Consider the following 15,123-nt stretch of genomic DNA (forward strand, 5'->3'; position numbering starts at 1 on the left):
CTCGTTAATATTCCAGTGTGGTAACAAGATTAACTATAGCGGCGGTTTGAAGTGGGTTACAGAGTCGTGTGGTTTTCTTAATTATATTAACCTGATGGGGAAGGAGACATCTTGCTGTGTGACATTTAGTAGTTTCATGGAAATAATACAAGCGGACGGTCAAAGAAAAGTGGTCTTTATCCAGCGGTAGGCGAATTTGGTTTTATTTTGAACATTTAACCGTTTTTAGGGTTTCAACCTCGAAAGGAAAAAATGGAACCCTTATAGGATCACTTTGTTGTCCGTCCGTCCGTCTGTCTGTCAATATCCTTTTTCTAAGAAACGCGTAGAGGTATCAAGCTGAAATTTATATCAAATACTCAGGTCTACTGTCCCTTGGAGCTGTGAAAAAGTCAAACTTCCAAGCCAACGCAATCAAAAGATACAGCCGTTTATGACGCAAATTTCCGCAAATATTCGAAACTCGCAAGGGAATCAAAACCTACAGGGTACTTCCCGTGAAATCAGAATCTTGAAATTTGGTACGAAGCAACGTCTTATAGCACAGATAAAGGAAAAATTGTGAAAACCGTAAATGTTTAGTTACATCATAAAATAAAAATATTTATACGGAACTCTCGGTGCGCGAGTCCGAGTCGCACTTGGCCGGTTTTTTTCAACCCTAGACCCTCTCGAGTGGCACCCGCGAACCAGAGACGAAGCGCTGGCAGGCCTCCCGCGGGCAACCGGGGATGCAAGGGGCGAGTTATCGGTATGGTAGCGTTCTAAGGACCGTTCTGCAGAAAATCAGCGCTGCAGGCGTTTAACGCTTCGGCATAATGCTGAGTCAGCGGCCGTTTCACTTTCGCGGGGACACACAACATTGTTTATATTGTATTTACTATTTTCATGTGTTTTTCTGTAATTTTTTTTATTTTTTATTTTATTTGTGTTAATTTTGCTGTATATGTGTGTCTTCTGTGTTAGTGAATAAATGTCTTCTTTCTTTCTTTCTTTCTAAGAGGGAGCCTCTGTTCAACAGTGGACGTCTTCGGTCTGATGATGTAACAACGTTTTTTTTTAACTAAATACGTCATTTTACTAATTTAATTTATGTGTGTCACGTATTCTGCTCACGTCATTATGATTAGAGAACAAACATGTTAATTTTCCAAACCTCTAACTTAGACGCGGCATTATCATTTCATACTCCAGTAACCAAGTAGGTAGCTAAATATAGTTGAGGGATAGTAAATAGAAGGAATATTAACCAACTAGGTAACTAAATATAGTAGAAGTATAGTTAGTCCATACTAACTCCATATCCATATATGAATTTGATAATCATGATTAAGTTAGCCATTAAATCAAGATTGTTAACAATTGGATTTCATAAGAGAGAAGAGAGAGAAAATTTTATTTACACATATTTGATACACATAAAAATACATTAGATGGAAAGAATAAAAAAATAACATCAAATAGTATAAAGTGCATGGGCCCCACTCAGCATAATGTTACGGCAAGCCGCAACGCTGTTTTTCAGTGGAACCCATTTAAAAACTAAAACATATAAAACTATGACGACACGAACGCCAGCAGAAATAAATTTGCTAAGAAACTTTCAATCCGGAAGCATATAATTATTATGGCATCACTCGATCAGTTTAACCATTTTCATAAGTTCATTTCATAAGTAAGAAAAACTAAATATTAACGGATAAATATAGTTAAAAAATATGTAAATATTATCAAACACATGAAATTAAATAAACAAATAATAAATAATTATCCCACTATCCCACTATAATAATAATAAATGCGAGTTTGTAAATCTGTTTGTTTGTTTATTTGTTTGTTACTTCACCACGTCTAAAGCACTGAACCGATTTAGACGAAATTCGGTATACAGATAGTTTGAGTCCCGGAGAAGGACTTAGGATAGTCTTTATCCCGGAAAAATAACAAGTTCCCGCGGGATAGCGATAAAGGAATTCTGCGCGGAAGAAGTCGCGGGTAACGGCTAGTCATTACTAAATATAAACTCGATTCGATTACTAGAAGTAGCTAATATTAACCCTCAATAATTAAATAATGATAATAGATCGTTCACCATAATCTTTAATATATAAAAATGAATCCCTATTTCCCCTGGTCACGGCATCACGCGTGAACGGCTGGACCGATTTCGCTTTTTTTTTGTTGTGTTTGCTATTGTCAGGAGAAGGTTCTTATAAAAGACGATTTAGAAAATTAAAAAATAATCTACACCCGGGGTGAAGCCGCGGGCACCGGCTAGTATTTAAATAAAACCTCCATGCCTTTAACTGCAGAGTGCCCACGCACTTAGTAAATAGTTAATAACTTTTTGTTTTCAGCATTAAAAAAATAACGTTAATCTCATTAATAATGGTACGATTATAACAATAGACTTAACTAACTGAATTCAGTAAGATAGGTCCTGTTCACGTCTCTCGAATCATCCTGTACATAAATAAACATAAAAGTTATATAAGTAGTTTGTAAGATAACTGACATCAGATTAAAATACACTGACTTTAGTCGCCATTTTAAGAGAGCCCATACAAAACAAAGCCAAAAATAGCTATGAACTTATTATAAATTATTGGTATTCGTTTTCAAGAAACAACGAGGAATCAGTAATGATTGAAGCCAGTTAAAATTAATAACAATGAATGGAAAGCCAAAAGGGAATCTTTAGGGAAAAGCTTTTCTTAACTAACCGCTTCTTTAAATCCGAAAATCCAACATTGAAATCTAGGACCTAAACGTTTCTCATCATACAAAGTTGAAAGCAGTAAAATCGAGTAAAAAGGGTTTTCGAATTGAATCAATGCGCACAGACTGAATAAATTTGATTAGATGTAGTTTTGAGAAGTATGCAGCTATGGAGCAAATGATACAACCGACTTACTTGGAAGCTAATTTATTACTCAATGTCAATATGGCCGAATGACAGTCGCGCGCGTTTGTTTCTGTGTTCGAAACAAATACACATCATTTCTCCACCGTCAATTTTAAGACCTGACAAGAAAAACACAAATAAACATCACACACAACATAATGATAACACTAAACCTTATAATCTATTTTTTTGGACCTTGGTCTAAGAGTAGGCCTACCGACCTGAGGCAGCGGCGGTGAAGGCAATGCGTCGCTAACAGTGGCGACTGGTGCGGCCGCCTCTGCTGCCGGCGCGCGCGGCTCAGCGCTGGTCTCGTCCTCCCCCGACAGGGCTGTGTCGTACTCGTCACTCATAACGTCAACAGGCAGTGTATCTGACTGCAGCGGTTTCACCTTCGGGGAAGTCGATGGTGGTGACGGCTGAGACGCGGGCGTCGCCTGGGATTGAGGCGGCAACGCCGGTGGTTGTACCGATGACGGCTCGTCGGCCGGTGGCAGATATATATCGCCATCAAAACCTTCACCCTCGTTGCTTAAACTTAAATGAATCCCTTTATATTTCATCATCTGGTCGAGATGACGCCTACACACAGTTTTATAGTCATGTGCGTATATTTCGAACATTCTGTTGCCTATCTTGCTACGTATCTGACCTAAAGTCCACGTCTCCCTTCTATCAGTAAACCATTTTACCCAGACATTTTCTCCCACATTAAAAATTCTACTCTTATGCTGAACAGTACTTGCTCCATCGCAGTTTTCTTTGCTTTGACCCTGAGGCAGAATAAGGTCCAATCGTGATCTCAAATTGCGACCCATCATAAGATACGCAGGTGTTTGACCTGTCGAGCAATGGGGCGTATTACGATATTCAAACAGAAAACCTAATAATTTGTCATGGACCTCACCCTGTGACCCAGTCGTTTCTACAATACATTTAATCATCTTTTTAGATGTGCGCACCGCATTTTCAGCAAGTCCGTTACTGCACGCGTGATACACGGGAGACGTGACGTATTGAATTCCATTCATTGAACAAAAGTGTATAAATTCAACTGAATTTATTTTAACGTCATTGTCTGATACAATAACCTGCGGTATGCCATATCTAGAAAACAGTTCCTTCAACTTCAAGATCAGCGCTCGAGTGGTGGTGCCATTACTCATGAACAAACATTCCAACCATTTACTATACGCGTCAATGACAACTAAGTACACCTTCTGGTAAATGGACATGTAGTCGATATGTATCCGATGCCACGGCGCGGGAGGCTGCGGCCAAGGCGCGGGCGCGGCGACGGGCGGCGCGGGCCGCACGGCCACGCATGCGGCGCATGAACCAATCCACCGCTCGATGTCGGCATCGATTTTGGGCCACCACATTTTACTTCGTGCAATACTTTTGGTCTTTACTATGCCTAAATGACCAGAGTGTAAATCTTGGAGCAGCTGATTTCGAAATGCCGACGGTACAACTACTCGATGACCTCGAAAAATGCAACCATGCTCCACTTCCAGATCTGCCTTGCACTGGAAATAAGGCAAGACTGAGGGACAATTCATTTTTCGCGGCCACCCTTGATTCATATACTGAATCACTTTTTTCAAAGTCGAATCATTAGCCGTCGCTTCCCTTAATTTCCGTAACGTTACTGGAGCTACATTGGCATCTAAAAATTTCAAGAAGGACATATCATCCTCCCCTGTATTTTCCGAATCTGACAACGGTGCACGAGAAAAGAAATCCGCCACGATGTTATCTGCGCTTCTAATATACTGCACCTCGTAATTATACGCCGACAAAATGATAGCGTATCGCTGCAATCGCGACGCAGCCATAACCGATATCCCGTTATTTTTTTGAAAATTGACAACAGAGGTCGGTGATCCGTTTTTAAAATAAAAGGTTCTTGCCTACCATATAGATACTGGTGAAACCTTTTTACACCAAATATAATTGCGGTGGCTTCTTTTTGTATCTGGCTGTAGTTTCGTTCGCTGGAATTAAGCGAGCGCGAAGCGAACGCGAGCGGGCGCTCAACTCCGGTGTGCGGGTCGCGTTGTGGTCGCAGCGCGCCGAGCCCGGCGGGGCCCGCGTCCACGCTCAGCACCAGCTGCGCCGCGGGGTCGAAGTGCGCGAAGAGCACAGCTCCCGCTTGACCGCCTCGAACGCGTCCTGCTGCCGCCGGCCCCACTGCCACTCGCACCCTGAACGTAGTAATTCGTGCAGGGGGCTCAATAAGCTTGAAGCGTTCGGTACGAAACTACGGTAATAATTTACTAATCCCAGAAACCTCCTCACCTCAGTTACATTTGTAGGTGTCGGCGCGTCTTTAATGGCTTCGACTTTTTCGTGCATTTTTGCAGACCGTTTTTACTTATTACGTAACCTAAATAGGTTACATTACTGCTAAAGAAAACACATTTTTCTTTTTGCAACCTTAAACCTGCGTCGCTAAGTCTGGTTAAAACCTCACGCAAACGAGCTAAATGCAACTCGTCAGTCGGCCCCGTGACGCACACGTCATCCAACCAACAGCTGACGCCCTCGATGCCCAGCAACAGAGACTCCATAGCGCGCTGGAAAATAGCCGGTGCGTTAGCGAGTCCGTACACAAGTCGCGTATATTTGTATAGACCTTTCGTAGTGCTGATAGTCGTAAGAGCCTGCGAACTCTCAGACAAAACGAACTGATTATACGCATTGCTAAGATCCAGTTTTGAATAACTCTGCCCACCACCTAATTTAGCAAATACCTCTTCTATGCGCGGCATAGGATACTTATCGATAACCATGTCCTTGTTTAATGTTACCGAAAAATCACCGGCTATTTTAATCTTTCCGTTTTCTTTTAAAACAGGTACAATCGGCGTTGCGTACTCCGAAAAATTAACAGGCACGAGTATGCCTAAGCTAACGAGCCTGTCGATTTCTTCCTCTACCCTATTTTTAAGGGCAAAAGGAACTGAACGTGGCTTGAAATACTTAGGTTTCGCGTTCTCTTTTAATTGTAGTTGGACTTCGAACTTATTAAATGTACCCAATTCCTCTTTAAATAAGTTGCTGAAACGTGCCAATAACTTGGATACCTCACTCGAGTTCTGCTCTGGTTCGACAAATTTATTATCTACAGCAATAGACAAATTAAACTTGGCCATAAAATCACGTCCTAACAGTGGGGGTCCACCATTTTCTATTACGTAAATTTTAATTTCTTGTTGTTTATTCAGATAAACAACTTTAGCTGAGAAAAACCCAATGGCATGATTTTATGGCCATTGTATAGACACATTTTCAGATCGCTTTTCGACAATGGCAGACTAGCAAAATGCTTTTTGTACAATTTGTCACATATAACAGTAGTACCCGAACCTGAGTCGAGTTCCATATCCAGTTTCGTATGATTAACAGATACATTAAGTGATATTGGTTTATAATTAACATACCTCAAGCTCAGAAGTTCGCAATCCTTACAATCAACGCACTCATTAACCTCTGGCGCCAAAAATTCGGCTTCGACGTTATGCACAGGGCAGTCAGGTTTCTTAGAAACGCATACTTTCTTAAGGTGTCCCTTTACACCACACACTTGACACCGGTAGGTTTTGTAGCGGCACTTGCTAGCGTCGTGGCTCTTCATACCGCACACCGAGCAGAGCCTCGGCCTGGCGTCGCGGTTGCCGGCGGCGGCGGCGGCGCCGGCGCCCCAGCGCTCGCTGCCCGCTCGGTACACCGGCTCCTGCTTGACGGTCCCGTCCACTCCAGAGGCGCGCGCCTGCTGCGCGCACTCCATCTGCTGCGCCAGCTGCATGGCCTTCGCGAGCGTGAGCGTGGCGGCGTCCTGTTCGAACAGTCGTTCGCGTTCCTTGCCGGCGCGCAGCCCCAGCACGAACTTGTCCGTCAGCAACAAGTCCAACGCGCTCCCGAACTCACAGTGAACAGCTAATCCCCTGATCCGAGCCGCCCACTGTTCGACGCTCTCTCCTACGTCACGCCTCGCCTCGTAAAACTTACATCTATCGGCAAACGTACATCTCTTCGGTGAAAAATGCTCGTTGAGTACTTTTAGCAGCTCGTCGTATCCGACGGCGGCAACGTCCCGCGGATGCACCAAGTTCTTCAATAGTCGGTATGTCTCGTCGGACAAATGCGTTAGTAACAGCGCACTCTTTGTCCCTGCTTCCACAATCTTATTTAGAATAAGAAACTGCTGCAAACGACTGTGGAAAATCTCCCACTCTTGGGAATTATGATCGAAAGAATTGAGGCTCCCCAAATAAGACATGACTTTTTTAAAAATTTTTAAAGACACGTAAGACACACACACAACACACACACGCGGGTAAGACACAAATCGTCGCCAATGAGAAGTATGCAGCTATGGAGCAAATGATACAACCGACTTACTTGGAAGCTAATTTATTACTCAATGTCAATATGGCCGAATGACAGTCGCGCGCGTTTGTTTCTGTGTTCGAAACAAATACACATCAAGTTTACCGCTTTGTTCGAATAATGATGTCGGGACTGGACAAGAATATATTTATTAAAAAATATATATATTACCAGTCTGAAGTCGGTGCCTCAGCATAAGCCAGCAGGAGTGATTGAAGCCCAATATACTCGTATTGTTGTAGGTGAGGTAGACGATTAGAGGTCCACTCCTGCTGGATCATGCTGAGGCACCGACTTCAGACTGCTAGAAAATTATTTTCATGGTTTTTAGTAGTCGGTTCTATTTTTAGTTTAGTTTAGTTTTGTTATATTATTTTTTTCACGCTTTTTAGTGTAAAAGATCTAAGATACAATAGTTTAATGTCAACTGCTCGTCACCTTTTACGAAAAATTGCTTTTTCCGATGCAGAGACGTTAATTATTGAGGAGCCCTGGTGCTTCTAACCCGTTCCATTTCACCATATTAATTACGATGAGCTTAAATTGCTTAGCAACTGCGTCAAAGTAATTGAAATTCAACCCGTGAAGTACTTGTTATTGAGTAGTCGCTCCAAATTTGGTCTTCATCAGTTCCACTTCGCCAAATTATGATTTTCAAGAGCATGCACGAGTTACTAATAAATATATCGAAATTTCCATAGGCATTCCTACAATATCTGAAGAGTTTCCTCGATTTCCTTAGGATCCAATCATCAGATCCTGATTTGGTGCTTATTTTCAAATCGTTTCATAAATGACGGAGTTCTGAGGTAACAAACATAAAAAAAATACAACCGAATTGATAAACTCCTCCTTTTTTTGAAGTCGGCTACAAATACGTTTTACTCCATATATAAATATTTGTCAATCCGAAGTCCTCTTGCCGTGCCTAGATTGTTAAAAAAAGTAACTTGACCAAATATCCATATCCATACTAATATTATAAATGCTAAAGTGTGTGTGTTTGTGTTTGTATGTTTGTCCGTATTTCACGTCGAAACGGATCGACGTCATTTTTGGCATAGAGCTAGTTTATTATCCAGTGACATATAGGCTATTTTTTATCCCGGAAAAATGCACAGTTCCCAAGGGAACAGCGCGCGATAACCGAATTCCACGCGGGCGAAGCCGCGGGAAAAAGCTAGTTAAAAAATAAAGGCCGTGCCAGGATAGACTAAGCGTTTCTGTCCCCATCGAGTTTTGGCTTGTTATTTTTATGGATGGTGTAACTCCACAATATACCAAATAAACCAGCTCAAAACTTCATAGTTTTAGATAAAAAAAAAAAAAAAAAATGATAATATATCAATAATTTTTGTTTTTCCAGTGAAATAGGGTGTTTTAATTGATTTTGTTTGGTTTACCCTTGAAATGTCGACAAACTTTTAATCGAATATCAGTTAAAAGTCAAGTTCCCTTTTTTTTCATTTCATCGAATATTCATTACCTGATTAAAAGAAGTATTTTTAAATCACAGATTTTTAAATTCTGGAAATATTATTTAATAGATAGTTTATTTGGCAGAACTTCATTTCATATTTTATTATTTTATACTTTTTTGAATGAAAATTATTTATTTATTTATTTTTGTAGCGATTTTCTTTTGTTGGGGTTGCAGTCCCAACCTAACCTAACCTGCTTTTCTGGTAGCGATTTATTTTTATTGGGGTCGCAGATCTAACTTAACCTAAACTACTTTCTTGGTAGCGATTTATTTTTGTTGGGGTCGCAGTTCTAACCTAACCTAATTTACTGGTAGCGATTTTTTGATGGGGTCGCAGTTCTAATCTAACCTACTTTTATGGTAGCGTATGGGGTCGCAGTTCTAATCTAACCTACTTTTATGGTAGCGATTTATTTTTGTTGGGTCGCAGTTCTAACCTCACCTAATCTACTTTTCGGGCAGCGATTTGGAACAAGGGATTTATTTTTGTTTGGGGTCGCGGTTCTAACCCAACCTAACCCATTTTTTTGGTACCGGTTTATTTTTTAGGATCACAATTTTATTCTAACTTATCCTAACCTAATTTTCTGGTATGCGATTTATTTTTGAGGTGGTAGTTCTGACCTAAATTATTTTCTGGTGTTTTATAATATACGTAGAAGAAATAAACAGCGATATCAATTTAGTTGTTCTGTCTCATGAATAGTTGATGAAATGTGTTTTTAAGGAAATAATAATCCTTGAACTGTTGTTCTAATAATTGTTTTAATATGTAATGAATAGTCGATGAAGTGAAATTACTCCAAGAGAAAATATTAGTATTGAATATTCTATGAATTGATTTCGATGAAATGAAATTCGATAAATAGTGTGTTGACATTTCAAGGGGCACCCGATCAATACGGATTAGTAAAAAAATGCATGTAGCGAAAGAAACGAATAGAAATTAAATCGTGTGAGAGAATAAACTAGTGGTTGTAATAACGTATGGAAATAAAAGAAAATGGGGAAAAATCAAATGGAGAAAAAAGCGAACGGGACGATAAATACTGGGGAAAAATAATATTCGGTAATTTATCTATACAGTCATTTTTCACCAATGATACACCCTACGAGCTATATATCTATATATTTTTTATAAATCGTAAGCGTCGGTACATTTCATATATTTTTGGTAATAAAAACCTTAATGAACTAAAAGTGACAAGTATATAATATCATACACATGTATGTTTCTCTGAAAAGAAGTTAAATAATTTCGTTTCAGGATTGATTTAGTATAGCGAGCGGTTGTAAAAATTTTAGTTAACTCATACCGACCCAACTAAATGAACCGTGGTATACAATGTATAGCGTAGCTCAGGGTTGTTTTATAAAAAAGCGAATAGTTCATGTACTAATTAACATGAGTGTCACGTGTCTTTCCTGATGAACAATAACTATCGCAATTTAAATTAACGCCCAGCTTTTTGGTCTCTGTTGCGTAATGCGTTAAATAATCGTTCGCTACTCAAATATTCCTTAATGAAATGGCATTGTCAACAAACGTCAGGCTAATGCCTCTCAAACAAAATCATACAGTTAATTAATCTCTTCATAATGACAAATATAATATGCTCGGTATTTTGTAATACAGTCTAGTATGCTATTTTGCTGTTCTGGTATACTGTAGTATACCAGATGCAAGACTCAGCATGTAGCATGGTGAACGGTTGTGTTGAACAGTTTAGTGTGGTGCTAGTGATGGATGGGTTTGTGTGACTGGTGTGTGTTCTTACAATGTAGAGGTAGGAACTAGGATATTTATGCACGCTTTATTGTGTCAGATATGGTGCTGGTGACTGTACGTACTGATTGGAACAAAGTTTTTTTTTTATTACTGATGTTATTGTCCTTACCTGCAGTTCAGGGAAACTCTGCCTAACGATGAGCGTCCACAAGTTGTACAGCACGCAAGCCGTGATGACCCACAGCCAGTAGAAGTAGAAGTTCTCATCCGGGTTGACGACTGTACGTGGTACGCGAACTTTCCTCCGGCGCTGGCGATTCGTTGATCTATGGTCGCCTGTCGCACCTTCAGAGCCAGTGTCTTCTACCTGTAGATAATTAGGTTTATTTGGATTTCAACTTTGGCTCGTTACAGAAGACACAGTACCTCAAGATATAATTTGATTTAATGCTCTAATACTCAAATTATTAATTATCATCATCATCAGCTGGAAGACTGCTGAATAAAGGCCTCTCCCTTAGAACGCCACAATGATCGACAACTGGGCACTTGGATCCACTGGTCGCCCGCTTGGTCTCATGATATCGTCTGTCCATCTACTGGGAGGCCTGCCAACCGTGACTTACCGTGGGTATCAGTCGCCCGAGGCGGAAGAAAATTTTGCCGCCCTCTATTATTTAGGGCACTCATTGTAATCGGTCCGAATCGCAGGTGCGACATTTTTTTTTGTTATAGAATTATCATCATCATCCCAGCCTATACACGTCCCACTGCTGGGCACAGTCCTCTCAGAATAAGAACACTTGAGCCGTAGTTCCCACGCGGGCCCAATGTGGATTGGGAACTTCACACGCCCTATTAATTTTTATGGTATTTTGCCGCCCCCTAAGATACGAAATGTCAAATTGATGCACAATAAATGTGTGCAGATCAAATCAGGTGGGGTTATCAGTATGTTTGACACGTTGTTCTTAGAACTAATGACCGTTAGGGTCGTAATATTCTGGAGCGGCGCCATGTGCCGGAAGGCGAAGTGTTGGTAGGTCTCCCATTATGTGCACGCATGTTATCTAGCGGGAAGCCATTTGCTTGAGAGCACAAAGCCGGTCGTTGGATGAACCAAAGAGTCTCATACATGAATATAGACCTTGCCTCCTGAGACTAGAAGTCCTCTGGCTGATATGATGAGTTATAGAGTCAACCAAGGAATGATTTTATCGCCATAGGGCTTATGCCAGTTCCGCCGCTTCAAAACGTAAAAGACTATAGGTAGAGTCATTCACGATGACGCGTGCCGTGGTTCTTATTACAATGTCTTTAATGTCTAATTTTGACAAAATCACGCGTCTTCGTGGATGGCACTAGGCATATTTGACACTAACAAATCATATGACAATAGAAATACAAAAAACGATAAATCGTTTACTTGGTCGACTACTTATATTTGTACTCGACTCGTAATTAATATGATGGAAACTTGAAAGTAGCTTTAATTATAATCCGTGAGTTTAATATGCGAAGGCTCAAAACTGAATCGTACTTATTAATTAGCTAACAAGCGAAGTAAGCGAGTACCCAATTGCGCAACTTTAATTACTTCGCCACGGTTTTCTCGAATAACTTTTGTACATCTACATGGTTCTATGTGGCATGCTCTTAACATTTGACATTTGGATTGCGTGCAGGGCAATATGACTCAAATCGTAAAATATTCATGGTGAAGACATTGTACGTTTTAAAATACATTTAACGTCAGCCATAAAAGTAAGCCGTGACATAAATTTGGAATCCGGCAAACACAATAAGAATTAATTTTAAACATGCATTATTGCATACAAAGCCTGAGGAGTTTTGCGTACCTAGCCAACATGTCTACAAACGTAAACGCTACAGAGTGATTTTTTAAAAATTCGGTCGCAGGTTGCCACATTTAAGCCAGGATGTATCTTAGATATCTAGCCTTTAAGAAACATGGATTAGAGCTATAGACCAAAATGTAGAAGCAGAGGGGATAACAGCAAATTCTCACAGTCTCCTGCGTCTCCGGTATCTGCCGGGTGGAAAATCTCTTGAGGAAGGAGTCTTCTCTCTTCAGAGGCGGCTTTTTCTGGATGGCCGAGCTCAGTTGCACCGTCGTCCGCAATTTCATCCATCGCTGGTTGGACTTTGTTCTGCGTTACACAAACTAATTAGGAATCATATCGTTAAGAACACTGGATTATCTAAGCAAAGTTACCATGCTGTCAGAAAGTTTAATTTCGTGGAAGATTGACTTCAAATTGCTGTCCAAGATTTACGCCAATTTGAAACAAGTTCAGCGAGAATAGATTTAATTTTGAGTTAGTTTGAAATGAACACAGAAATGCAAATTAATCAGTAAATAGAGTTTAATTATTTAATTATAGTGGCTCTGCAGTAAATTTTATTTATACTCAAATGTTATTTATATACGTGCAAACAAACAACTACCTGTATCGACATGCGGCTATGCATTATTCACACTAGATAAAGAAATTGCATAAATATAAAAAGTATGTCTGTAGAGTAAGATATTAGTGAGTCTGTTTCTATGAAACCACGAATCTAAAACTAGAACTAAACTGCGTCTAAAATCAGGAGCTTAAATTCTAAATTTTAATAAATCTATTCAAATATTTAAACGTTCAAACAGATGCAATTAAACAAGTAAGTATAAAACATTGAATACGAATTGATCTCCCAAGTGACAGTAGGAAAGTAGAATCGCTTTAAGGTGAACTAGTAAGACACAATATCCACAAGAAAACACACATATCCAGTGAATAAATCATTCCCGAAGGCCTAGACACAGACGAAGGTAGCACATTAGTGGGAAATCATAAACAAACAATGATAAACAATCGACAACGAGGCGGCTTTACCGTTGTCCTCTCTCGAATCGAACCTTTTTATTTTCCTGAGAGCCTGGTAGTATGCCATGACAGCTTGGACGTGTCTCCATTTATGCCCGCGTTTGTCAGTGTCTGATCCCGGGCGCTCTGTGTCCAGCACGGACTTGTGAGAGCTTGACGAGCTCGATGCAATGATCGCTCGCCTACAAAGGGATGTTTCGTGTTACACGGAGGCAGTAGTGTACAGTGTTGTGATCTGTTTGTGGAAAACCCTCCCCACCGTGAGTTTCGAAAGCGAGGCGAAAAACAAAAAAACACAAAACAAAAATTACACTTTTAAAAATAAATTGGCATTCTTTGACCCTATCGAATACGGCATGTGATTGTGACTATCACCAAAGCTGGCCCAAAACTCACGGCTTCCTCAACATACACTGTGGCAAAGAGACTCCACAAAAGAATAACATGCATACATAATAAAATAAATCAGCCTTTCACTAAATCGTTCTCGGACAGTACAAATTTTCAAATTACGTGTATGATTTAGCATTACGGTGACGGCTATTCGTCCAGCTGTGCAGGGTCGTGAACTAATCAATACAATTTACTATGCAATTTGCACATATAACTTGGTGATATGCGATGCGATACTGCACCAATTACGTAGGTATCAGTTGTTAATGCTTTATCGATTGGCATGGCTTTAGAGTCACTTTAATAACCCCTCCGATCGTCTTTTAGTTTGACCGTTTGCATTGCTATAGATAAAAATCGATCGTCTGCTGTTTCTGTCACTAGCTAATGTGGAATGACTTTGATGGCATGAAACGTTCTTCAATATTGTCAAAATAGTCTTCTTATTGTTTTAGTTGGTCAGTTGGTGACTCGAAAGCTAGGCCAATCACTTACTATCAGGCATTCGTAATCGGCTTGGTTCGGGTCGTGCTCGTTGCTAGGTTCGCAGCTAAGCTCGCGATAAGCAGAAGGTGCCAATTGTGGCCACTTACATATCGTCTGGCTTCGCATTCGTCGTGAATGGCGATAACTTGCTCAACAATCTAGACAGGTTAGGAAAATTAGGTTTACTCTTTCGGAAATTGCACGCAAGTAACAAATAAGGTGCTGATATATTTTGACGTGACGATGAATTCAAATCAAATAAACAAAAAATAGCGTTGTTTTAAATGATACATTGGTTAGTAGTAAAAACTGATTTCTGGTTTAAGTTAATTAAGATTTGCAAAATGGGGAAATCTTATTTAATTATGGTGCCTATGGTCACATTTTCTGCAACGAAATACCACCTAACAAGTTTATCAATCGCATAATGACCCCACGAGAGTTATGACGTACAAACAAACTGTCACAATCAATAAGTACTACCGGGGAACCCCTATAAAAACACTCGTAAAAGTGCCCGAATTCACTTCGCTATGTCTACGGCGAATTGAGATCCCGCGCTATTGCTACTGATACCGAAGCCGTATACAGTGTTCCAGTGGGTTTTAATGTAATTACTGTTATGGTCTAAATATACTTCAAGATATTGACCCTAACTTTTACGATTGATGTTGCCGAGGTGTTATATTGTTTGTTATAAAATTGTAGCATACTGGTTGAAGTAGCGTTTCCAGCGTACAATAATGTACGAGGATGTGTTGCGAGGGATGTGTTTGTCATTAACCAATAGAAACGATTCATTTACATATCCGCGCACAGCACATGTCTTGTGGAAACAGCG

General features: G+C 40.1%; 2 protein-coding genes across 12 annotated transcripts in view; both read right to left on the reverse strand.

The window, feature by feature from the left end:
* Cngl (Cyclic nucleotide-gated ion channel-like) overlaps nucleotides 1-15,123 on the reverse strand; it is a 489,773-nt gene that overhangs the window by 40,930 nt on the left and 433,720 nt on the right. For 9 of the 11 annotated variants that reach the window (XM_074092447.1, XM_074092444.1, XM_074092442.1 and 6 more), the window contains 3 exons: nucleotides 13,436-13,585; nucleotides 12,542-12,683; nucleotides 10,682-10,879 (listed from right to left, as the gene is read on the reverse strand). In XM_074092447.1, the coding sequence (XP_073948548.1) occupies nucleotides 10,682-10,879; nucleotides 12,542-12,683; nucleotides 13,436-13,585 (490 nt within the window). Of the gene's footprint in view, nucleotides 1-10,681; nucleotides 10,880-12,541; nucleotides 12,684-13,435; nucleotides 13,586-14,389; nucleotides 14,441-15,123 lie in introns of all 11 variants that reach the window. The other 2 variants (XM_074092446.1, XM_074092452.1) reach the window with 2 other exon arrangements.
* LOC141430838 (uncharacterized) lies at nucleotides 2,911-7,384 on the reverse strand. The gene is made up of 2 exons (XM_074091700.1): nucleotides 6,352-7,384; nucleotides 2,911-3,024 (listed from the first exon to the last, which is right to left on the reverse strand). Exons 1-2 carry the CDS (start codon nucleotides 7,188-7,190, stop codon nucleotides 3,018-3,020), a joined length of 846 nt encoding a protein of 281 aa, XP_073947801.1. The 5' UTR covers nucleotides 7,191-7,384; the 3' UTR covers nucleotides 2,911-3,017.

This window comes from Choristoneura fumiferana, chromosome 9, assembly GCF_025370935.1.
Source record: "Choristoneura fumiferana chromosome 9, NRCan_CFum_1, whole genome shotgun sequence".
Taxonomy (NCBI): Eukaryota; Metazoa; Arthropoda; class Insecta; order Lepidoptera; family Tortricidae; genus Choristoneura; species Choristoneura fumiferana.

Excerpts from the sequence above, each read along its gene's own strand:
- LOC141430838 (XM_074091700.1), bottom strand. The coding sequence starts at position 7,190 with ATGTCTTATTTGGGGAGCCTCAATTCTTTCGATCATAATTCCCAAGAG.